General features: G+C 37.5%; 2 protein-coding genes across 5 annotated transcripts; both read right to left on the minus strand.

Annotated features, from left to right (window-relative positions):
* Positions 1 to 1,017: 1,017 nt before the first annotated feature.
* Positions 1,018 to 10,529, minus strand: LOC106718798 (agrin). The gene is made up of 16 exons (XM_014512985.2): positions 10,372 to 10,529; positions 9,846 to 9,985; positions 9,425 to 9,661; positions 9,042 to 9,257; positions 8,679 to 8,888; positions 8,277 to 8,495; positions 8,092 to 8,192; positions 7,875 to 7,989; positions 7,359 to 7,589; positions 6,676 to 6,977; positions 5,316 to 5,457; positions 3,157 to 3,414; positions 2,909 to 3,055; positions 2,551 to 2,814; positions 1,655 to 2,228; positions 1,018 to 1,560 (listed from the first exon to the last, which is right to left on the minus strand). The coding sequence occupies exons 2-16, from the start codon at positions 9,916 to 9,918 to the stop codon at positions 1,404 to 1,406; spliced, it is 3,246 nt and encodes a 1,081-aa protein (XP_014368471.2). The 5' UTR covers positions 9,919 to 9,985; positions 10,372 to 10,529; the 3' UTR covers positions 1,018 to 1,403.
* Positions 10,530 to 11,405: 876 nt separating this feature from the next.
* On the minus strand, positions 11,406 to 23,095 carry LOC106718769 (chromodomain-helicase-DNA-binding protein 1). Of its 4 annotated transcripts, none has more exons than XM_014512937.2 (24): positions 22,685 to 23,095; positions 21,638 to 21,726; positions 21,209 to 21,565; positions 20,919 to 21,098; positions 20,654 to 20,832; positions 19,865 to 20,194; positions 19,435 to 19,685; positions 19,105 to 19,218; positions 18,609 to 18,773; positions 18,123 to 18,403; positions 17,391 to 17,748; positions 16,913 to 17,287; positions 16,568 to 16,819; positions 16,320 to 16,487; positions 16,119 to 16,239; positions 15,725 to 15,912; positions 14,839 to 15,010; positions 14,590 to 14,752; positions 14,137 to 14,506; positions 13,825 to 14,043; positions 13,382 to 13,693; positions 12,905 to 13,125; positions 12,441 to 12,794; positions 11,406 to 12,362 (listed from the first exon to the last, which is right to left on the minus strand). In XM_014512937.2, the coding sequence occupies exons 1-24, from the start codon at positions 22,691 to 22,693 to the stop codon at positions 12,155 to 12,157; spliced, it is 5,436 nt and encodes a 1,811-aa protein (XP_014368423.2). In that variant the 5' UTR covers positions 22,694 to 23,095; the 3' UTR covers positions 11,406 to 12,154. The 4 variants fall into 4 exon arrangements, with proteins under 4 accessions (XP_014368423.2, XP_014368422.2, XP_014368424.2 ...); XM_014512936.2 differs by having other exon boundaries at positions 21,209 to 21,571; XM_014512938.2 differs by lacking the exon at positions 22,685 to 23,095 and having other exon boundaries at positions 12,441 to 12,731; positions 21,209 to 21,571; positions 21,638 to 21,738.
* Between the last annotated feature and the right edge of the window lie 933 nt (positions 23,096 to 24,028).

The following is a 24,028-nucleotide window of genomic DNA, read 5'->3' on the forward strand; positions in this document are numbered from 1 at the left end:
AATACAATTTCTGCGTATAACATTTCTCATCATGGCAGGATATCAATGAGCTTTATTGAGATCGTTCAGGAAATATTGACATTTACGTGAATCCAGCTATAAATACGATGTTCAAATTTATGGGCTCGCCTTTACAAGGGGACCATATATACATGAGGATTTGGTAATGTCCATTCGTAATTTTAATAACAAATACCACACGCATTCAGTTTCACACCTTGTTAATGTTAAGCAGAACTGTTGAAGGAATCCAAATTTATGATTTAAAAAAATAATCTTACTTTCTTGATACCTACAGAACTGTAAATATTTCAATCCAACTGAGCTTTTTACGTTTGTTAGGATATCTAATCCATTAAATAACCTCCTTCTTTTTGAAGTCGGCTAATAAATAAAATTGCCATAGTATATTATCGATCAAGTCAATGCTAAAAATACATTAAATGAAAATAAGTAAATCATTACTCTTTACGTAATAATATGAGTCACAATGAAGCTATTAAAATAAAAAATGAATACTTACCAACTCAAGGGTATTTTAAATTTATTAATCCTTTATTTATAAGGAAAGCTGAAGGAGTTTTAATAGGTCGCTTTCACTCGCTCGTCTAACAGAATAATTTCGTGGCTTTTATAAAGTAGACAGCGATAAGAAGGATTATAAAGGAAAGACGGAAGAGAAATGTTGATAAGGATATAATGGGTCGGCCATGAAAACTGACAGAAACGGAGAAATTTATCTCGTCCATCATTACATTACTCAAGGTAATGAAAGAGGGCATTACAAATGAAAGAAGCCATTTTTACTTTGCCGTCGTATATTATGTTAAAACCTTTACAAAGAATTTGACAAATTTCAAAAGATAAAACACCAAACTATTTTTGACATTTATGAATTACTTCGAGATATGTTTACAATGTTTTGAAATATAAGTCAATTTAAGATTAATTTTAAATGTTTGAAACACTTATCGAAATCCAAGTTAATACAAAATATAAATTACAAATATCGTTGTATCGTTGACGCCTAAAAATTTGAAAAGAAGAGAGGTAAAAGTGGTTCTTTTCAAATTCAAATGCTCTTTTTTAACCGATGAACAAAGAGTAGTGTTTACCCCCCTCCCCTTTGTAAGTTAATTTTTATGTATGTGGGTTAGTATGTACGTAAATTCCATTGTGACACTTAAACGACTGAACTGATTTTGACGACTAAGGTGTCATTCGATTATTCTTCTTCCCCGGAGTGTCATAGGGTATCTAACATTAGCTCAAAACACGTACAAGTAAGAAATTGAATTCTAATAAAGTGAAAAACGAGTCGGAATCTCACTAGCCCTATCTTAAATAAATTATATCCGATTCGGGGCGAAAAGTTTCGTTAGTATCGTAGCTAGTTTGGGTAGCTAAGGACACACGAGTTGCGCGAGGTTATGCGGTGTGCATGGCCGGACTCCGTGCATGGTGACGGACATGCCGTGCGTGGGTGGGATGATGTCGCGCCCGCTTATCCGCAAGCGATGCACGCAGCCAACGAAACCCGGGATCTTCATACCCGATAACCTTTACGAACGGTTTGAATAAAAATATTGTTCAAAATATAACCAGAATAACAATGCCAATAAACTTTTTAACGAAATATAATAAGTATACTTACAGAGTAACGTTATCCGGAGCGCGGCCAATATACACATACGGGTCGATATTAAGCGAGCTCATGGGACCGTGCGTGGAGCCTCTCGCCGCGGCGGTGCCCAGCTTCAGCAACGAGTCCTTCTTGTATCTCCTCGCAGATAATTTAGACCTCCCATCCACTCTGACCTTGCCGGAACGTAGTTCCAAAGGGCCGTTCCCCGCATCCCACCGCAATACCGCCTTGTCTTCCACGAAGCCGACCCATAAATAATCTCTCACACCTGAGGCGCTCATTAACGCGCCCCCGCCGCAAACGGCCGACACCTCGGCCCATATATCGAAACTTTTGGCGGGCAGCCTCGTGCGTGCCGTCATGTGAGCCCGCCCGTCGAATAATGGCGCAATATACGCGTCCTTTTGCCGTCCATCGTAATATTCCTCGTACAGTGGATCATAATCGCCGACTTCGTTCGTAACGTACTGCTCCTCGAAATCATCGTAAAAAGTCGTGTGATGATGCTCAGTAGTCTTTTTCATGCATATGTCTTCGTAATCGTCGTTGACCGACATGGGCCTATATGAATTATATATCTTATCTGCGAATTAATCAATAGATACGATAAAGATTTTTTAAAATGAAATAGTTTTAAGAGTTCTTCTACAGCTACTACTCGTGCCTCTACCTTCGACTAGTGTTCGATTGCTAGCGGTATCCGGCGGGTGGAAGGACATCAACGCACGACAGCTCGGGCTCGGGGCTGTCGGGCTTGCCGCTATCGCTAGTGTCTACGGAGGCATCGGTGTACTGCAATGAGTTCGAGCTCGGATACTTGGTATCCATACGGATGTCGGGGTTGGGTGAGAGTGTGCGAGTGATGTTATGGGTGGGAGTCGAGCGGCTACCGGCGGAGCGACTACCTCGCCGCACGTGGGGCGTTCCCTCGCCGCACGCGCCGAACGCCTGCACCACGACGTCGGCTTGCGTGCGGCAGGCGTGCGCGCGCAGGTGACACGCCGACACGTAGCTGCGGCCGTCGCTACCGCACACTGCGGGACCCTCGCCAGCCGGGCACTCGGGCGCGCCGCACTCGCAGGTCGCCAGCCCGCTACGTACCACGCAGTATGCGCCGAAGTAGCAAGTTAGTAGCTCGCAATTCGTCGCCGGCAGTTGAGTAGATTCAGCTAAAGTAATAAAATCAGTATAAAATAGCAGATTTCATCGAATGGTTAACTCGAGCGAAGTGAATATAAATCGAGATATTATGGTAATACTTACGATCGAAGCAGCCATTAGGGCCTAGCGTGTGCTCGTGGTTGGAACAGACGGTGCACTTCTGGCCCTGTATGCCGGGCTTGCACACGCACCGTCCCGTCATCTGCTCGCAGTCCTCGCGGACGGAGCCGAAAGCGGAACATCCGCATGCTGAATGAGTATAAATATTAACTTACTGTCAGCGCTACGTATATAATTTTTTTCTTTTGCTTTTCTATTTATTAAGTAATTACAGACGTCAAATGACTAACGTATACAGCCAGCATGTAGGGTTCCGATGCGCGGCAGGCCCCAGTAGCCGGGCTCGCAGCGGTCGCACTTGTGTCCACCGACGCCGGGCCGACAGGCGCACTGGCCGGTTTCGTCGCAGCGCTCCGCCACTGCTCCTAGCCTGTGGCAGCCGCACTGCGCGGGGCAACCGGCGCCACCCGGCCCGCGCGCTGCCGTTACACCGTCCGCGCAACAACCGTGCCACGACTCCTGGCACTCCTTCTCCGCAACTGTCTTGTCTGAAATTATCGTATATATGCCACGCAAAATACTAAAATGAATCTAAATATAAGAGACAAGCAAGACATAAATCAAAAACCAACTGAACCCACTCATTGTAGACTCCAGTGAATAATACAAATCCTTTAATGGAAACTCACTAACATAATTAAATATTGCAAGAAGAATAACGTTACAAAACGAATTTCTGCTTGTTTATATTATTTTTTTTTTTGTTATACATCTCAAATACATTACAACAGCGTGCAATATAATATAGAGCTATCGGAGAGTATTTTAGCAGCCTTCTAACAGCACACATAAATTAAATTTTCTAAAAAAGCTCCTCTCACATTCTCAGGTTTAAATCGCCGAGTTGGAATTTTGCAGGTGTGAATTTAAATGTTAAGGAAATGAGTTATACTCTTAAATGTGTCAAGTTGAGTGCCGGATCGTCCAGCAAAATGCAAGGCCGTGAGTGCTGACATGTAATTTATTGTTGTGCAATATATTTAGCGCGGCGCGGCTCAGCGCTCTCCCATCGTGAATTTTTACAATGAAAATGCATCGCGTTGTATTCACGTTGTATTTTTGCTGCGAATGCTCCGCCTCGGGACAAAATCATGATTACACGTTCAGCGTTTAATAGCCGCTTGTTGCAGATTTTAAATGCTTTATGCAGACGCTGTTCGAATATAGAAAGGCTGGGTAAGTGTTCTCTCTTCTCTCCATTTCTAATTTTAATTGTTAGCAAAATGAATTAAATTACAAAAAAGAAAAAAATGATAAACCGATTAGTATGGCATGTAACTAATTTTTATGACAATCGATGGCTCCCACATTGACCGTCACATTTTACACATTGACCATGCCCAGGAGTAAATAACCACTCACAGAAACGACGATGTCGGCGATTACAACGATGACTAAATAAACTTTACTAAAAATTCTTACATAAACACTAAATGGAAGTGTTTTCTACCTACCTTTAAAAAATTAAGTATAAAAAGCTATTAAAACAAGGGTTGCCTGAAGCAGCCTTTGATACATCTTGTCCGAAGCAACGACAGCTTGTACGGTACAGCCCTGGACGATAAGCTTGCATCTCTACTACGCTGCTTAAACGTTTCTTCGTGCACTCTTTGTCAAAATTTTGGGCAATGCACAAGCACAAAACTTTGGAAAAAGTAAACGAATTTTTTAACGTTTCCCACCAGCTACCGCCGTTACTTTAAATGAATCCATAGTTGAAATCGAACATCCAGACTAGCTATTAATAATCTGTTAATAAATCTACTAGAACGAAAAATAAATAAATAAATAACTGGAGTCTTCTCTATCAGAAGGATCGTTATACATTTTCCATACGTATATCTTTTCACTCATCAGTGGATATCAATTTATTCCTTGTTCTACAACCGCAGAACTCTGACGATATAACAAAAATGTAGAAGAAAAAGTGAACTAAGTACATAAGTATGTTAGTAAGAATTCAAAACAATGATTGTGAAAATTTTTAACTCATTCGTATTATTTTCTCTGATTATACCACGACATGAAATAGAAATGATGATTGCTCTATGTTTAAATATGTGGAGCGTCTATTTCATTTAGTCAACATTTGGTTACTTTAGGATTCAAACTTTACAACGGCAGTTCGTTGTTAGTTAGCTACGAGCGCACGTCTTCGAAGATCCCAGATGTGCATCTGGCATGCCAGATATTCCCCGCTGGCCTTATATCTTGCAGATACCTAAAATTCTGTTCTACGCAACGTGTCATGCGAAATCGCCGGCTGAAATATTTTAGATGATACCGCGGGCGAATTCCATGGCCACCGAAACAAAGTTATAAATCAACAAGCTCGGGCCCATAGAATTAAAAAGAAAATTTCCAATTTCTTCTTTTATTCTTACAGTACCTTTCTTGCAGCATGTGGCAGCTTTAGCGGTGTGGTGGCAGTAACTGCCGGCGGGGCAGTCCTTGCGGCGCGGCCCACCGCCGCAGTCCAGCACGCGCCCTTCTCCATCCGTCAGCGGTTCGTCGTCCCCGCACGGGCGAAACTACACACATTAACACCCCTTTTACACTAGCTTGACTTACCACGCAAGTTTGACCGCGCAACTTCTGTTTTCACTAACAATGTGTGTATATACAACTGGGACGACCGCGATCCCGAATTGAAATATTAGTTGCGCGACTAATTGTTACATGGAAAATAGATCTAACTTTGCGCATTGTAAAAGGGATTAGCCCAAGCGTTTTTCCACAAAAAAGTCAGAACGATATTATAAAACAACACCGCTGTAGTTGGGATTTTTTTTAACAACACTGTAATTACGGATACGAACGTTACGAGTAATCGATTAATTTTAGAAAGGTAACATGCATATACTCTATGTTTTCAACTCCCGACTCATCGCATTCAAACAATCCTTCAGTTAACGCTAACGTAGTTTAATATAACGGTAGGGGACGAGATATAGAATTTTCCTTTTATTAAAGTTCATATTACAATAAGCTCATTTACAAACCATTGAGCACGTACTTAGACTATCTACTTGAATACATTTCGGTTACTTTACGTGAACGAAAGAGCAAACAAAACAATTTCCAAACAATCGCACATGTTTGTATTAGTATTTTACATGTGTTTTGTTTAGTCGCGAAATCCTTATAAGTTTAATAATGTTAAGCAAACTGTTGATATAGGGAATTTATTGTAATAGATGAAATTTTATTCAAAACTATCATAGTCAATCTAGTTTTATTTCTGCACTGAAGAATCCATCCAAATCGATAGGATTTCGTTCGATTCTTTTTTTTTATATCATAAGGTGGCAAACGAGCAAACGGCCACCTGGATTCGCCGCAATAGCGAGGCCGCCGTTGCCCATAGACATCCGCAAATGCAGATGCGTTGCCTACCATTAATCAGCTATGTATTATCTATCATTATGTTACTCGTATATTCGGATAAATATGTTACTCGTATACTCGTATACTCGTATATTCGGAATAATTTTCTTATTTTAATCGGAAGTTATTGTTGTTACATTTCAATCAGTATTTACAATATTATCTCATGAAGTCTATAAAGTCTTTAATTGTGAAGTTGTAGTAGTAACGGTAAATTTGGTTTTCCATTAAAATAAAAATAACATTTAATATAACGCAACCAATAAGATAGGTTTAACCTACGATTATAATCCCCTTCTAACCCAGTATTTTCTCTAGCGTTCCGCTTTGCTTTAGCTATATGACGCGTTAAAGGTACAAACCTCTAATCCCTTGCAGAGAGCCAGGGGACGTAGCCTGAGATCCTCCTGTCGGCGACAGGCCTCCAGCTTCATGTGACACAGCGTGGGGTAGAGGCGCATGTCGGAGGCGCAGACGGGCGCAGGAGCGGCGGCGGCGCAGTCAAAGAGGCAGGCACAGCGCGGCTGGCCCGCCTGCACCGCGCACGTCGCCTCGTACGCGCACCGCACGCGCGCGCACACTGCGCCTCCAACATCGTCGCCGCTCTCCGCCTCGGCGACGCTCCGTATATCGTTAGACTCGTTCTTCTCCGTTTTGTTTTTACCTACAATATTGTTTTTCACAGTACCCACAATAAACTGTAAAGTTTCAAATATCAAGTTTTCTAATCCGTAAAAATCAGTTAAGTTATTAAAATCTATCTTCGGTTCTTTAATTTATGCAGGAAATTATCTTTTAGCATATTAATTTCCCGTAATTTTTTTTTCAATTTCACTTTAGTTTTTAAAATGTGTGTTCGCTTTTTGTTACGGCGACATCTATTTGTTTAGATAAAAATCAAAGAAAAGCCTAGATTCTTACCTTCCTCGAATCATTATGGCTACAGTAGATGTCATTATAATTACTCCACTAAAAGCATCCCGTTGTCCCATTGTGATCACTATTGGATGAGAAATAATAATATTTCTCCTTATAATTTACAAACCTTCGGCATTATTCTTCTCTACACAGTCCCCGTGGTGCAGGAGTCGGGGCGGCGTCTCCCCGCGCGCACGAGCCTCACACGCAGCGTTGTGCAGTGCGCACTCGTGTGCGTACGTGCGCAGATTGTCTGCGCAGACGGGGGCGTGCGGCGCGCCTGCGCACGACCGACTGCATGCGCACGTGCCGCGCGCGCAGAACGTGCCGCTCGGGCATTTCACTTCAGCGCACGACTCTGACAATACACAGTAAGGGATGCAGATTCCTAGTTGAACTTTTCTTAAAGAAGTTGGTTGCTTTCCTTAAGGAAGAGAGATCCGTTCGAAACCAATAAGTCCGTCACAACTTTGTTACATGAGATTATGACTCGTTCTCTAGAATAAGAGAATGAGCTGTAAACGAAAGCAACGCTCGTGAAGTCTATTTTACTATTCGTCTACTATTACAAAGTTTGTGGCAACTGCGTTTCTCTGCTATGTTAAATTGAAAATATGCGACATTCATATTCAAACATATTTACCACAAGATCCCAAGTGTTTAACATGTAGGTGTCTCTTCTCCCGGCACGCGACATCGCGGAGAGCGCACACACTGCTGTAAGTTTGGTTGTCGCTGCCGCACACTTCTTCCGTTTCCTTTGTTGATGATGAAAAGAAAAAATATTGTAAGGGAAATCTAACCAATTAATTAATAGTAAGTAGATTCGATTACAAAAGAATACGCAAATCTCTACTCACTGTGCCTTCTTCGCAGTGCTTCGGACAAACGCAGCTAGCCTCAGAAACACCATCGCTCTCACAGACTGCGTAATGTTCACATTTCTTGTTTTCGCAACCGTCTAAAAAAAAGTATTAATTGAGTTTCCGAGTTATGTTTAGGTTAGGAGTTGATACAAATAGTACCTAATAAGTTTGTTACATACTGCAGGGTCCGTCATAGAGTACTTTGACATCCCTACGGTGTCGGCAGGCCTCAAGCTGCAGCGTGCAGCGGTTTCCATAGGAGATGCCGTCGGAGCCGCAGACGGGCGCGAACTCGGCGGAGCAGCGCGGGCAGCGGCACTCGCCGCGCGCGCCCCCGCCCGCGCCCACACACTCACCTCCGTGCGGGCACACGCGCCCCGCACACACCCCGCTAGAACCTGTACACAGCCATAGCGCACTACAAATTATATCACATCGTTAATAAATAAAAATATTAGTCGCTGATATAATGGCGAATAGATGGCAAAGGGTATAAGCAGAATATACAGCGAAAGAACGCTGCTGTACCAGCATTAATAAGTAGTATTTATAGAATATTCGTATAAATATGAGCATGTTACCGCAAGCCCCGGCGTGCAGCAGCTTGATATCCCTGCCCAGCAGACAAGCAGCGCGCCGCAGCTCGCAGTCGCTGTTGTGCGTGCGCCCGTCCGAGCCACAAACGGGCCGTAGCACGGGCTCGCACGCCGCACACGCGCACACCGCGCCGCCCTCCTCCACGCGGCACTCCGCCCCGTGCCGGCACTCCACCGCAGAGCACGGGTTGATTCCTAGTTTATAACATGTTGTAAAAATTAGAGACTACCTAATTGACTTAAAATGACGATGAATATTAAAATATCGCATAGTATCCTACTGTCCAGCAAATTGTATCATGGCCAATAGGGTACGAAGTAATGTACCATGAAAGTCTTTGGACTGACCGGAGCTACACTGTCCTTTGAAGATGACTCTCAGCTGTTTCCTGGCGCGACAGGATTCGCGATGCATCTGGCACTCGTTGGAGTATGTCTTGCCGTCGGAGGCACACACTGGCGAGAACTCCAGCGGGCAGGGCTCTGCGCAGCGGCACACCGGCTGCCGTCGCTCGTCTAATTGGCACACCTCGGGTTCAGGGCAGGTTACGCCTGCACAAGGATCTGGAAAGAATGAGAAATACGAGCTTAAATTTGCCGTAGGTTAAAAGCAGTAAAAGAGTATTTTTTATTTTCTTAATTCTTCCCCAAACAAAGTGGTTCTGAAGTTTTCGAATGCGAATGGCTTCCTTCTTTGTTAAAACAAATGGCTTTGACTACTATACACTTACCACATTTACCGTAGTACATGAACGTAATGTTAGTGTTAGTTTGGCATGCGGCGCGTCGCATCTCGCAGTCGCCAGGGTAGTCGCGGGCATCGCTGGCACAGAGCGGGCGCGCACCCTCGTGGTCGCCGTAGCTGGGGCAAGACGCAGGGCACTCGCAGTGGTACGACCGCCCGTCCGATGACGGACGACAGGTCTCGCCCGGACCGCAGGACACGCCACGACACGGGTCCGGAACGTCTTATGTGATACAATTTACATCTTTAAGGTCCCATTTTACGAAAAAGAAACGTTATAAGAATTACATTAACATTTCAAAAATTAATCTTTGTAATGTTTGGTCTGTGATGTGCTTTTAAATCATCGATTTCATTACGTTGTTGAATACCAAAACGGCTGAACTTCTCTCTAAATGTATTCTTACCACTGGGGAAGATATAGCAACCAAATGCAGTCGCCAATAATACGTGAAACACCGACACTCGGGTGACTAACATGTTCCGGCTAAATCCAGCGGCACATGGTTCCTCCCATGTGATACTTCCACTGATTGGCCTCCTATAACTAAAAGAAATACATCTAAATATAAAGCTAAATTACCTGTTACCTATATAGATATTTTTATAAATGGTAAGCTTATAACTACAACGCAAAGTTGAGTTAGGAATTAAAAAAGTTATTGTTATAAATTAAAACCCAAAAAAATAATAACGACCCAATTATTTAATTAATATCTCATCTAAAATATAAATAATGCTTAATAAGCGTATCACTTACTGCTTAATTTAAAGATAATAAGAATATACATAAACACGAACAAAAATATCAATCTTATATTGATAAGTTTCCTTATAGAGACATTAATCAATATTACCTATGACGCATTTCAAATTAATCTAATTAGTGTACACTTTGTAGAACAGAAGAAAAAAAGACAATTTGTGACTTACTGCAAATATCAGGTTAACGAATTCCATTCACTACGACCGATTATATCATTATAAATTATAAAATACACAATATAATTTTAATTTAACGTCAACACCTCTCAATTCCCAAACAATGGACTGTTCGCGTTTAATCGCGAAGCTGTGTACCTTTCTTGCTTAATGACGTCGGTGCGAACATGCGCACAACGCTTCAAGGGGGTTAATGTGATAATTCCGCACTCTCAAGTCTGCCACTCCAAAAATGCCAAGTGATCATTTGCCCCTACTTCAATCCAACCTATTAATACACATAAGAACTTTACAATTAAAATTCTTAATATTATGTATTTTGGTTAATGTGTTATCTACCTGTCTTAACAGATATTGCGTAGAAAAAGGTAGGAAATTACAGAAATTTTTGTTAATACTTAAAGGAACTTTAATGTAGAAAATGCACTTATGTTTTCGCTCGTTTCGTTATTCCTTTTTAAAGGGTAGTATTAATTTTGTTTTTGCAATCTGAATTTCTTTTATCATATTACAAGATGCAGCACAAGAATCCGCTTTCACCAGGATCTGGCTTATTTATTAAATTATGTTCAATGTTAACTTCAACTAGGAAGTTAGACCAATAGAATAACTGACTAAATATTGGCTAAAATAGTTAAATAATGACTTTTTTGTTGAAATGATCAGATATCATTTTATTAATTTTTGATAATACCTAATCAGGATACAAATGCTTTGTAAATGTTTTGACCTAGTCCCATTTCATACTTAGCCAGCGCCTGCAAAATTTTCACAGCAAATATTTCAGACATTTCATTTTTGAATTGCTGCTATTAAAAAAAAAACTGCGAAATTTCAATCGAATAAATAATTGAAACTGGACTTATTTTGCAATATTATTTTCAAAGTTTAGATGAGGATAACGAAACACTCAATATTTCACCATCTTTTAATTCATACATACTTTACATTATTTTTAAAGGATTCACACAATAAATACACTTGATAAAAATTTTAATATTTTTATTATCATGGTTAATACCATCAAGACGCTTCCACTCTTTATTACAGTCAATTGCATGTAATAGAGAATAAGACTTTTACATAATGTATAAAAATAGGACACTGTGTGAGTCCTATCGGGACTCAGAAATGCACATATTGAGAAATTAACAGTAGAAATCAAACACCATTCTTTCATATACACTGCTAAAATGCAATGACAAATCCCCTCTCCCTTCCAACTAGCTATACAAGATGTTCTCAATTGTACATGATTTAAGATATATATGAAGTCTACTAACAAATACTAATTTTTGTACATTAACTATGACCTAAGTATATCACCTGCATTCATGTCAAATTAAATAGCTAGTGTTGAAATTGTGGCAATTCATTAAATACACCATAACAATCTATTATTCCAAAAATAAAAATCGCTTCACAACCTGTAAACAGGCTATAAAATTGGAACAAATATAAAAATTAATGGTAATCAGCAAAATTTATACACAAACAATATTTGACAGACTCGGTAAATAAATAAATTTACTATACAGTCTCACTTAATAAACACAGTCGACGTACATACAAGTAAAATTTTAGTTAAAGTTTTATCCAATTCATTTCACTTATCACATAGAGAACGTCCACATCACTATGTTGTCACTTACACTGTACATTTACACTTTTCAACTAGTGTCCGCGGAAGGAGATACCCTATTTATTTATATTTACAATATAATTTATTTGATATTTACAAGGAGCCTCTATAGAGCTCAAATAGTCCCGTGCACTAGGTGGGTGGTGCTCGTCGGTCATAGTCCCTCCTGTACACCTCCCGCTCGTAATCGCGCTCATCGTACGCGTACTCGGGCTGGGGGTAGCTCCGCCAATCGTCGGGATACGGCCGCACCGGAGGGAAGCCCATTCCACTCGGCATTGTACTGCCGTCGTAGTATCCGGCGTACGGGCCCCCCATGGCGGTATAACCAGTGGGAAATCTTATAACAAAAATAATTTATATCAAAAATTGACCATTAATTCATTTTTATAGTTTTAAATGTCGCTTTAGATTTTACCTTCTCTTGTCGTGAGGGCGTGAATTTCTATCGCCGCGGTACTGCCTGGGGCCGGGGTAGGCGGGCGGCGTCCACGCGGGATGCAGCTGATGCTCCGAGTGCGGATGCGGCAAACCGTAGGGCGGCCGCACTCGCGCCGGTCCCAGGCCTCCGCTGTCGCGACGGGTCCGAGAACGATCTCGCTCTCGGTCCCGGTCCCTTTCCCGGTCGCGCTCCCGGTCTCGTTCTCTATCACGGTCTCGATCTCGCTCCCGGTCGCGGTCCCTCTCACGCTCCGGTCTGCCTCGATCTCTGCCGATCAAATCGTCTCGTTTCAGGCTGCTATCTTTATTCTTGCGATCTCTGTCTTTATGTCTGGTATGGAAGATGCAATATTGATGAGCTTATGGAAAAATGTCAGTGACAGTTAAAACAGAATGAAAATGCGGATGAACATGCATGATATATGTGCAGTGAAAAATTACCTTTCATGTCGTTTATTATCATTTGGCTCAGGGTCACATTCACCTTCCTCTAATTTTCTTTTTACTCCAGATGAATGAGGAGTTTTATCATTACTTTTATCGGGTTTGTCCTTGTCTGTTTTTGGTCTTTTTTCTTTTCTGTTATTTGATGAATCTTGCTTAGCATCCTTTTTAAATGACTTGTTTATGTGGTTATTAGAATTGAGATTATTTTTACCACCCTGAAAAATACATAATTCTAAAGGCCTGGACAATTTTATTTTTTGAATCTATGTACGAGACGCATTACCAATAAGCCAATTAAATAAACTATATTATTGCTAGATAGCCATAAAAAAATTGAAATCCTGCTTTATTATGCTGGCTTAAAAAATGTATCCTTTATTCGAAATGCTCGTATATATATTCTGAGATTCTATTTCTGAAATTAAAGGGTTCCTAATTTAGGTATAAATAGAAGTTAAGAAAATAACTTACTTTTAAGTTTTCCTTGTGTTTTCCATCTTTACGTTTAGGCCCATCAACAGGTTTCTTCAGACCATACTTGTATAACCTATACAATTGTTTTGCGTCAAAATTCGTAAATTTCGACACGAAATACCAGAGATTACTTCTCCATTCTACTTTCTTCTCAGGGTCAGGGTATTCATCTAAGCATATATCTATTTGGCTTCCGATTTGAGCAAGACAAGATCTTGTTCTTGACACTTGTTCAGATTCTGAGAGTGTCTGATCGGGATTATCGAGAGCTCTCAAGGCTTTTTTAACTGGTCTCATTTTTTCTTTACACTGCAACAAAGATTTTGTACAAGTTACAAAAATGTATACAAAAATTATGAAAACAATATTGAATTACCAAGGCACTGTACAATAACGAAATTGATTAAAAAGAGCCAAATTTAGTTTCAAAATATTCTTACCTCTTCAAATACTGATGGATCAAGATCTCCCAAGACTTCCAATGCCCTGGGTTCATTGTTTGCTGTAAAATGCATGGGTCCCGCTGGTTTCTTCCGACTTTTCACTTTGTCACCCTTTGTCCTGTCTCTGCCTTCTTTCTTTGTGCGTTTCTTATCTTTTTCTTTTCTATCATTTGAAGCTTCATCGTGCATTGCAATTTCTTCTAATTTAGATTTAGTCTGTTCAGAAGAAAGATTTTCTTAGTAAGCCTTTTAATGCTCATTTATTGCATTACACAAGAGAGAATTATATTAATGAATGTATGTACATACCTTTTCTGACTTATCATTTTTCATATTCTTGTTTTTCTTATTCTCATCTCCTGAGGTACCATCCTCTTCCACAATATCTTTAGTGACTGGTTCCTTGTTTCCTCTTTTTCCTCTTGGCTTCCTTTGTTTTTGTTTCCCGTTTTTCTGATCCAATAATTTCTTAATTAATTTTAGCAAGTATTCAGCTCTGGACTGTAAATGTTTTGCTTGAGGTTTTTTGTCTTCATTAGTTAAAATTTTATCACCAATTTCAAATGATGAATCCATTTTGATAGCCTCCCATGATCCCATACCATATTGATATATTCCAGCGAGAAGCTTTGAATCATCTCCTACAGTCCATTCTATATCGAAATTTGCAGGCCTTGTTCTAGAAAGAAAATAAGTTTTTTGTACTAAATGTCTAAAAGCAAAACCTTTTTTAGATTACAAATGTCAAGATATTTTTCCTACCTGAAATCTAATTGCCATTTGAGCCTCTCCTCTTTTGTTTGGGGCAAGAATTCATCTAAAGGTGCCAACTCATCTTGGCATGCGGCCATAGTCTTGGCATTGACAGGAACACCTCCAAGCTTAAAGGTTTTTCTAGTATTTTTTCGGCCATTACTTTGTTCATCTACAAATGCACAATTTTAGTATTTGGATATTTTATTCAAAAGCTCATATACTTTACAATTTCAAAACAATTGATTGTAAACATACTAGCAGTTTCTGTGGTATCATTGAGCACAGCTTTACACCGCTCCTGGAGAATCTCGCCGAGCTTTTTAAGTTCAGCGAGGGGCTTCTCTTGAAGTTCAGCGTCGCAAGCTATACTGTCAAGGTGCTTCAAAGGCGCCGAAAACTTCTTGTAACTCTTAACAAACCTCCGGATCTGAAAAGACATTCATCTTAAGTAATTAGCCTCAAACATTGCATACCAACATTAGGTAAAAGATAACAACGTTGTAGTACTTAATTTTTTCACACTAAAAAATCATAGATTGAATGTGAGACAAAAACAATGCTTTGTATTATTCGCAGCAGCTCACCACTATAACTATGCATATATAAATCAATAGACATGTGTAGTAGACTCTGAACTGGTTTAAAAGTTCAGCTCATATAAACCATTAAATTTACAGCGTACATCTCATCGCGATGTACTTGTGAGCCGACTAGCCACGAGGCACATGGTGACTCGCAGTTAGCAGCTCATAACGCAAATCAGACCTCTATTCAAGTACAAATTGTGCTGAGCTACAAGCCGGTTCACTTATCTGCTTCACACATGTGAGCCGTGGGATTATGATAAATTTTAGTTGTTACCCATAACTATAAAACTTAAGATACTTTTTAGTGAAAAACATTAAATGTAAAAATAAATTTCTACGTACGAATTGAATAAGAAAAATAGAATGAGGTATTTATTGGACAAGATTACAGTTTATTGTATTTTTCAAATATATTGGCGGCTCGGAGCATCGTATGAGTGGATGCACAGAACACTATTTTATGTATAGCGGGGCGTAAAGGGATGCTGCATGCGTACTGCACCAAGGTCTCTCGCTAAAAAGATTGAATTGGTCTAAAATTTTAATATAATTACCTCTTGATCAGTGAATCCTTTAATCTTCTCCCTGTGCGAGGCGGGAGGGCGGCCGCGCTTGCGGGGGCGGTCGTCATCCGCACTGGCCTCTCCCTCCGACACGTCGCTCTCCACGTCTCCCTCGCCCTCCCCCTCCCCCTCTCCCTCGCGTTCACCAGAACCACGCCCGCGACGCTTCCGCCCCTCTCCTATAAAAGTAACACAAAGTTAAATAAATATTGATAACAGTTAGCTATTTCTATAAGTAATATGATGTTAAAAGGAAATTGAAAATTAAAAACAATATAACCCCCGCAGTCGAGCTGTCAATATGCAACAGGTTATTTCTGAGTGTGAGTTGAAAAGAGTTCAGTATATTGCTTTTATTTTTTTAATTTGTTATTTTAATACTTACTACTCTCCGCACTATTTGCTTGCATATTTTTCCTTCTCGGAGGTAGATAAAGGTCTTCCATTTCTTTATTCTTTTCTTGTTCGGCAATATTTTTTCGTACATTTTCTGGAATGATATCATCCTACAAAAAAAATATTGGAATATATAATGCTATTTTTTATAGTGTATTTAAACCAGCCTTTCAGACAAGTATTCTCTTACCCAATCTTTAGTATCCTCCTCTGAATTCTCCTTCTTCACTTCCATAACAGCCTTATCTTCATCAAAAGCAAAGCTAGCCACTTTAAATGCTGATAGCAATTCATCTCCGACCATGGCTGGACCTTCATCGCGAGTCTCAGCTCGTTGTAAAATTTCATCAATATCACACTATAAAAGATTAATAAAACGTCAATACATTTTTACTTATATAATATTCTTTTATGGTAACAGATAATTGTTACACTTACGACAGGTTCCTCATCATTTTCGTCATCATCTTTAAACAATTCTTCTGCACCAAACTTCAATATCGCATTTAAATCTTCTTTATTGAAGGGATTGTTCCCCGATGTGCCGGTTGCATCCCGTTTATTAAGTACAGTCCTGCCAGTGGTGTCCATTCTTTGGATCACAAGATGGTCTAAAACCATTTTTCTTTTGGCTCTTTCTACAATATCCTCTTCGACAGACCTAGCTGTCACCAGTCGATAGATATTGACCTACAAATAAAACAATAAATTTTTGCCGACTCATTTTAATTAAAGAAATAAATTTTCGTTTTTTTTTTTTTTACTTTGCATAAAGCAATTTACCTGATTTTTCTGCCCAATACGATGAGCACGTGCCTGAGCTTGCAGATCATTCTGTGGATTCCAATCAGAGTCGAAGATGATGACGGTGTCGGCCGTGGCTAAGTTGATGCCGAGACCTCCGGCGCGCGTGGACAGCAAGAAGCAGAAATCTTGCGATCCTTCTGCATTGAAGTGGTCCAGTGCTTGCTTTCTTAGTTCACCTTTTATACTACCATCCAGACGTTGGAACGGGAAATGTCTACGTTGTAAGTACTCAGCTAAAATGTCTAACATTCTAACCATTTGAGAGAAAATAAGCACTCTGTGGCCTGTCTCTTTAAGCCGGCATAATAATTTGTCCAATAATAGCAGCTTTCCGGAACCTCGTAGCAATTTCTAGAAACAAAATATGTGTTTTATCCTTACACAAGCACGTTTAAATATGTTTACTATGAATTAGTATTTTGCATAAACCTCCACGATTATAAAAAACACTTACTTCCACAGCATCTGTAGTCGCAAGCGATGCACGAGATTCGAAATCTTCCGGCTTGGTTAAGAGTGCATGATTACAGCATTTTTTAAGTTCAATCACAATATTTATAAAAGTGTTAATTGAACCTTTAACTCCTTTGCGTAAGGCGCTGTAATTTTTTGTAAGAATCCATTTGTAATATTGTTTTTGAATAGAAGTCATTTCGACTCGCAATATTTGCTCAACCTTTGCAGGCAAAGACTTCTCAACATCTTTTTTCTGCCTACGTATTATAAATGGCTCCAACTGTTTGTGAAGTTTTTCATAGCCCTTTGTGGCTGCATCCTCATGATCTTTCTCAAATTCTTCCCATGATTCAAATCTACGAAAAAAGGTTAACTAATTTTAATCAATGTAAACAAAAATGTAGAGAGAAGAGAAGGAAGGCAATTTCATACGAAGTAAAGCCAATTGCATAATCAGCACTAAGCATCAATTATCACCTACATGCGAAGTGAAACAAATATGTCAATAAAACGATTATAATTTATACATTTTTTCGCTTTAACGCAACTTTTACAGATAACATGTGTATTATAGTTGAAATTAACAATACACAAGTGAACTGAGAATTGAGATTCACAAACATTAGAGTTGAAACATTTATGTTTTATTTACTACGTTTGATTTATAATAAATTTTTGAACAGTTTTGATGAGTCAGTTGAATTTTAATAATAAATATTACATAACTTACTTGTACGGCATAATAAAATGTAGAAGAGCCCATAATTCTTTCAGTGAATTTTGTAAAGGTGTACCAGTCACTAGTAACCTGTGATTAGTATCAAATTCTTTTAAAGCTTTGTATAATAAGGAATCATCATTTTTCAGTCTATGAGCTTCATCAACCAACAAACACGCCCAACTGCAGGATTTTAAAAACTGTCGATCTTTGAGTAAAATCTCATAGGTGGTAAGAATTGCATTAAACTTTAGTCTTTTCGAACTTGCAAAACTCCATTCAAATTGCCTGATCTGTAAGATAAGAATATTTTAAAAATATAACCATACTAGCTAATTAGGTATAAACTAGGCAAATTCATTCTTATCAAAATTGTTTATTCCTTAGTGTAGATAACTCTGGAGTGTCAGTTTGTCTAATAACTACTGTTCACATAAATCTCAACAAAGGTACAAAATAGAAATAATACAAATTATATAAATAGTGAAAGAAACTTACAATATTTCTGCTAACAACATCACCAATGTACGTAACAACATTAATATCAGGTGCCCATTGTTCAAACTCTCTTTGCCACGCAGTCATCGTACTCAATGGTACCACGCACAGGAATGGTCCGTAAAGTTGTTGAGATTTGAACAGATAGTATAGGAAACATATTGTCTACAAAAAAAAAATAAACATTAAATACCACCTCTCAAAAGTAATATTAAAATAAAGGCTAATAACATACCTTAAGAACTAGCACTAGCCATGTACTATTTAAATAAAAAAAGTCTTAGAATTGTAATAAAAAGTTCAATTCAAAACTTTATTTAGGCAAAGATCTTATACATAAAGATACATTTTCAAAAAAAAATTGTAATTCACCTTGTGTTTGATTGGTAAAATAAAAATGGGTTATTTAAGAAAAACAATAATTTTTTTTTGAATTTCTTATTTATAAAAATGTATTAATGTTTCTAATTTCTGATACAAAAGGGATAATAATCACCTGTATTGTTTTACCTAAACCCATTTCATCGGCAAGAATAACAGAATTGTCTTTACACCAGGAATGTACTAGCCAGTTCAACCCGTCCATTTGATAATCTCGTAGCACATATGTCTAAAAAATCCAAAAATATTTTATTACATTTCAATAAGATAAAATAATATAAATCACTGTGAATACTTGTTTATACTACTAATAAAACGAAAATAGTATTAAAAATATCAATTTATAAAATTTATAAAATAAAAATAAAACGAAAATCGTTAAAAAATCCATCTCATTAAAAAACCATTTCATTTCATTAATAAAATCATTTCAATTTCGCCATACCTTATCTTTACCCATATATTCTGGTTGTTCTTTGATTTGATGAAACTTAGGTCTCCTTCTTAAAACCGGACAATGTCTAGATGGTGTAGTTTTAGCAGCTTCTCTGTGCTTAAAGTGTTCCACCTCAGCGGGCCACCGCCTCTCTATTAAAGCTGAATCTTCCCATGTAGCATCAGCATATGGAAGCGACTCCCATTTACAAAAATATTCACGGGCTGTCCCGCCACCTTCCAACTCCCTAGTTTGTTCAGCTGAAATTTTATAGTTAAATAAAAGAAAAATATTCTATAAAGAATATTGTGTTATATGCTATTTCTTAAGCTTTTTTTTTTAAAAAAAAGAGAGAAATATTTTAACCAAAACAACATTGACAGGGTGAAATCAATATGTAACATTTAAAGTTAAATTTAATTGTTTTTACTATAATTACCGATTATTCTTTCTACATTATTGTAGGTCTTAACTAGTTCTTGCTGCAGTTCACTCTGGCATTCAAAATAATCAATATCCTCCGGCCCGGCCCGTTGCCTCCACCAAGATAAGTCGGCTTCCTTTTTGATATAATTTTCTAATTTTTTAAGTCCTTTAACTTTTTGTTCATTGAGGGTCTTCTCAGATTCCCAAGTATTGTGGATATGAGACCATCCCTTCCATTTAATCAGGTACTGGGGTTCGGTTGACTCTTCATCCTCAGGATTGCAATCTTCATTAAGGTCTCCATGCTCTTCTATATAATAAACTGTAGTCACATGCCCAGTGACTGCACAACGAGAAGAAGACATTAGCTAAAATTTAATAACGTATTTGCACCAAAATGCAAGTATTTTAAAAATAATTTGGATATTGGAAAACTGTAGCTATAGTACAAGTGAAGTTTTATAGTAACAAAATTAACAAAAAATATTTAAATTTATTTTTCCAAAATTTTTGCAAGAGCAATTGTGTGACGTATTTGTTTAATTTACCAGGTGAAGGTGACCTTGACTTTCATGAAATATTAGTTAATAGATTAACACTTTACTTAGATTGTGTTGTCTAACTACATGTAAAAAATGAAGAGAGTTGAAAGGATAAATTTTAAAACCATTTTAAGTTGTAAAAATAACATTCTAGGAAGATCATTAATCCAATTTATCTTATGCTATCTAATGAAGATACTATAATGTAAATTTACAATGTTAAATAAAAGATTTTGTTTTAACACAAAATTTGTTGTTACCTCCTTTCTTTCCTCGTCGGTGACCAAGGACTCGTTCAATAGTTTCACTGTGTTCTTCAGGTTCAGGCTCCCCTTCTTCCCCCTCGCCACCCTCAACTTCTAGAAGATCAGAAGAGTCTGTTTGTTCATCACTAGCCTCCTTATAACTAATTGCTGCACCTGTCCTCCTTGTGGCTGTTCTATTGAGTTAAAGGTGTTGAGGCAAATTTAAATATTTTTAAGATGAAATATACACCAAGAATTGAGTCAAAAATAACTAATTTACCTCTTTGTGTCTTCATCTGATACTTCTGTGCTTTCATCCTCTTCACTAGAGAACCTTCTTCTTCTCGCTGGCTTCTTTTTTCGTAGAGGTACACTTCTTTGGCCTGGTCGTTTTGAAGGGGGCGGTGGTGAACCCTTCATATCACTGTCACTATCCGATGTGTCTGAGTTCCATGAATCACTAAGAGAAAATAAAAATGACAAATAAATAAAATTTAAACAACAGAGTAAAATAATTTTATTACATTTTACAATTAATTTCTTGTTAGTGAAAAAGAACGATGCAATCACCTTTTTTTCCTACTTTTCCTGTTATGACTCCGTCCTTTTTCACTAGAATCACTATCCACAGCTACATTCAACCTGTCTGGCTCTTTCCTGGATCTAGCAGATCTTCTGATGCCATAAATATCAGGGTTATCTTCCCAGAGGTCAGATTTAACTTTTCCATGGTTGCCCCTTGATTTACGTTTTATATCTTCACTCGATGAATCTTTATCTGTGTGATGGTCTGATTTTGAAGAATTCTGATTGCTGTGTTTTGGTGATGACTTAGTATCGTCACTGTGATGAGAATGATCTGGATTGGAAGACTTTTCTGAAGCAGATCTACCGCCAGAGGCTGATCCTGAACCAGAACTGGATCCACTATCGCTGTGAAAATAATGAAATCAACCCAAAAATTTAAGCAAGAAAATAACCAAAACAGTTCAAACAAACCTTTCGCTTCCAGAACCTGATGCACTGGAATCACTTCTATCACCTTTGTCACTCATAGAATCACTCCCTGATTCATTCATAGAGCCGATCTGCAACAACATACTTTAAATTTGACTACAATATAATTAATAGTAATAATTGAGTGATGTAATTATTATTGCAACCTATGTATTAATTAACAAGATAATTATTTAACAAGAATGGTTTAGTTCTAAGGGAGTGAATTCAAGAAATTTAATTATTGATGGCTGAATGTTCACATTGGACTTGATTAATAAACATTCCAATGCATTTTTTAGACAAAAATCAAAATAAATTAATATTACTTAAAGTAAAATTATAACTTTAAAACATAATAAACTGAAGCTTAAAACTTTACTTTGACACTATTTGTTTATGTCAATATAAATATACATTATTAGTATAATTAACCAAAAAATCTGAGGGAAACAATAATTATAACTGACTGTACACAAAAATAGCATAAAATGCCTACCAAAATTATAGCACAAACTTAGTACTTTTAAATATATATTTCATAACCTCCAAACCTATTAATATTTGAAGAAAAATAAGTGAAACCTTTTCCAGCACCCCTCTTTTTTGTCATAAAAGTTGAGAAAGGCATATTTGCAAAATGACCCATTTAATATAACCAATATTAAGTAAAGGAGTAAAACATAACCTCAAAGACATAAATATCAACAAGCACCATGTAGTGAGACCTATTTTCAAAGTTAAATTGCAAAAAAGAGCCCTTTTCTAAAATAAGTTTCACTGGTCACAATATAAAGATTACGTAACAAAGAATAATTGGAAACACTTTATTTAGGAAAACATTGACTTTTTAATACATGAAAACACCAAAATATATCGTAAACAATCCTAGAAAACGATTTATTTCAAATTACGTCTCAAAAATCCAAGTAAATTTATGACCACACCCATGGCTTCTAGAACATTCTACATTAATTGTAAGCTCAAAAACACGAAAAATATAAAATAATCCACATAAACAATAGTGAAAAAAGCTTTAAAAACACTTACCAGGTGCATTTTGCAGAAAAATTAAAGAATACACGGCCTTTTAAATATTTGACGGTTAAAATAATGAAAAACTAGATTATTCATTTGCAAAAATCAATTAGAAAACACTAATTACAAGATTTTAAACATATTTATATGAAAAGACAATAAAATTGAAAAAAATGTTTTGCAGTAAAATCTTGTCAAGCGACGCCATTTTGTCGTCGCATGAATTCTGGTGACGACGAAATTGAAAAACCAAATTTTTTTCTTAAAAACTTAGGTTAAAACAATGAATCGGAAATAAATACCACTAAAAAATTAAAAATGAAACTTTAGAGGCGTCAGAAATACTCTACTCTATACTTGAAATGGTGTGAGTACCGCGCACTACCAGCGAAACTCGAAAGCTACAGCCATATTGCCACTGCCTGCAAGTCTGACGTGAAATGGAAAAAGATAACCGATGTGGCCAGCTACTAAAATTGAAACATATGCGTAATATCCGTTATTTACATATTGAAAAAAATCTCTTTTTTATTGCAAAAAAATATAAGTACAGAAATACATTCCAAATACGATTATTTACCAAAGTCTATTTGACTATCCTTCCTTTGTGAGAGATCCTATCTTTTTTGGAAGTCTGTAATATTAATCCCTGAATTATTTGAACAGTTACATTTACCTACTAGATAAAATAGGGAAAACAAGTGTGAAAATTAATACTTAAATTCAATATGATTTTATTTACCTTACTTGTAAAAGAGCAAATTATCTATTATAGTTGGTAATTCATTTTTTTTATCAAAATTTCACGCTTAACTTTAACTTTTTCAACGCCTTAGGGTTACCAATAAGAAAAAATCTTACTGACCATAGAAAGTATCCAACAGTAACAAATAGAACCAGGCTAATTGTGTAATTATAATTTAAATTAATACTAAGTCGTTTTGTGTAAAAATCGGATTTTTCCCAGGTCTGAACCTGACCGAAGTTGGATCACGGTAGACACCAAGTTGACTTGATAGGATTTAGACCATAAATTACAGAGCGATCTAAATAAATTTAATTTTCACATTCATAATCACATAAAATTCAATTTGTAAATTAATGAATTGTGATTTATATTCCTACTTGCAAAGTTTTTATCGTGCTTGATTTTAAAATTAGCCATTTTATAAAGTGGTCCATCATCAAACGAAATGGATATTCATTTTATACAATACCCAATAATATGAATTTACATATAACCAACGTTTGACGATATGGTAATCAAATCGTTTGGCGATATCATAATGTTGAAAATGTAATTTTTGTGTTTAATAAAAAGTTTTTAACTCACAAAATTCCTATACTTTTATGTTT

Source organism: Papilio machaon, chromosome 2 (genome assembly GCF_912999745.1).
Source record: "Papilio machaon chromosome 2, ilPapMach1.1, whole genome shotgun sequence".
Taxonomy (NCBI): domain Eukaryota; kingdom Metazoa; phylum Arthropoda; class Insecta; order Lepidoptera; family Papilionidae; genus Papilio; species Papilio machaon.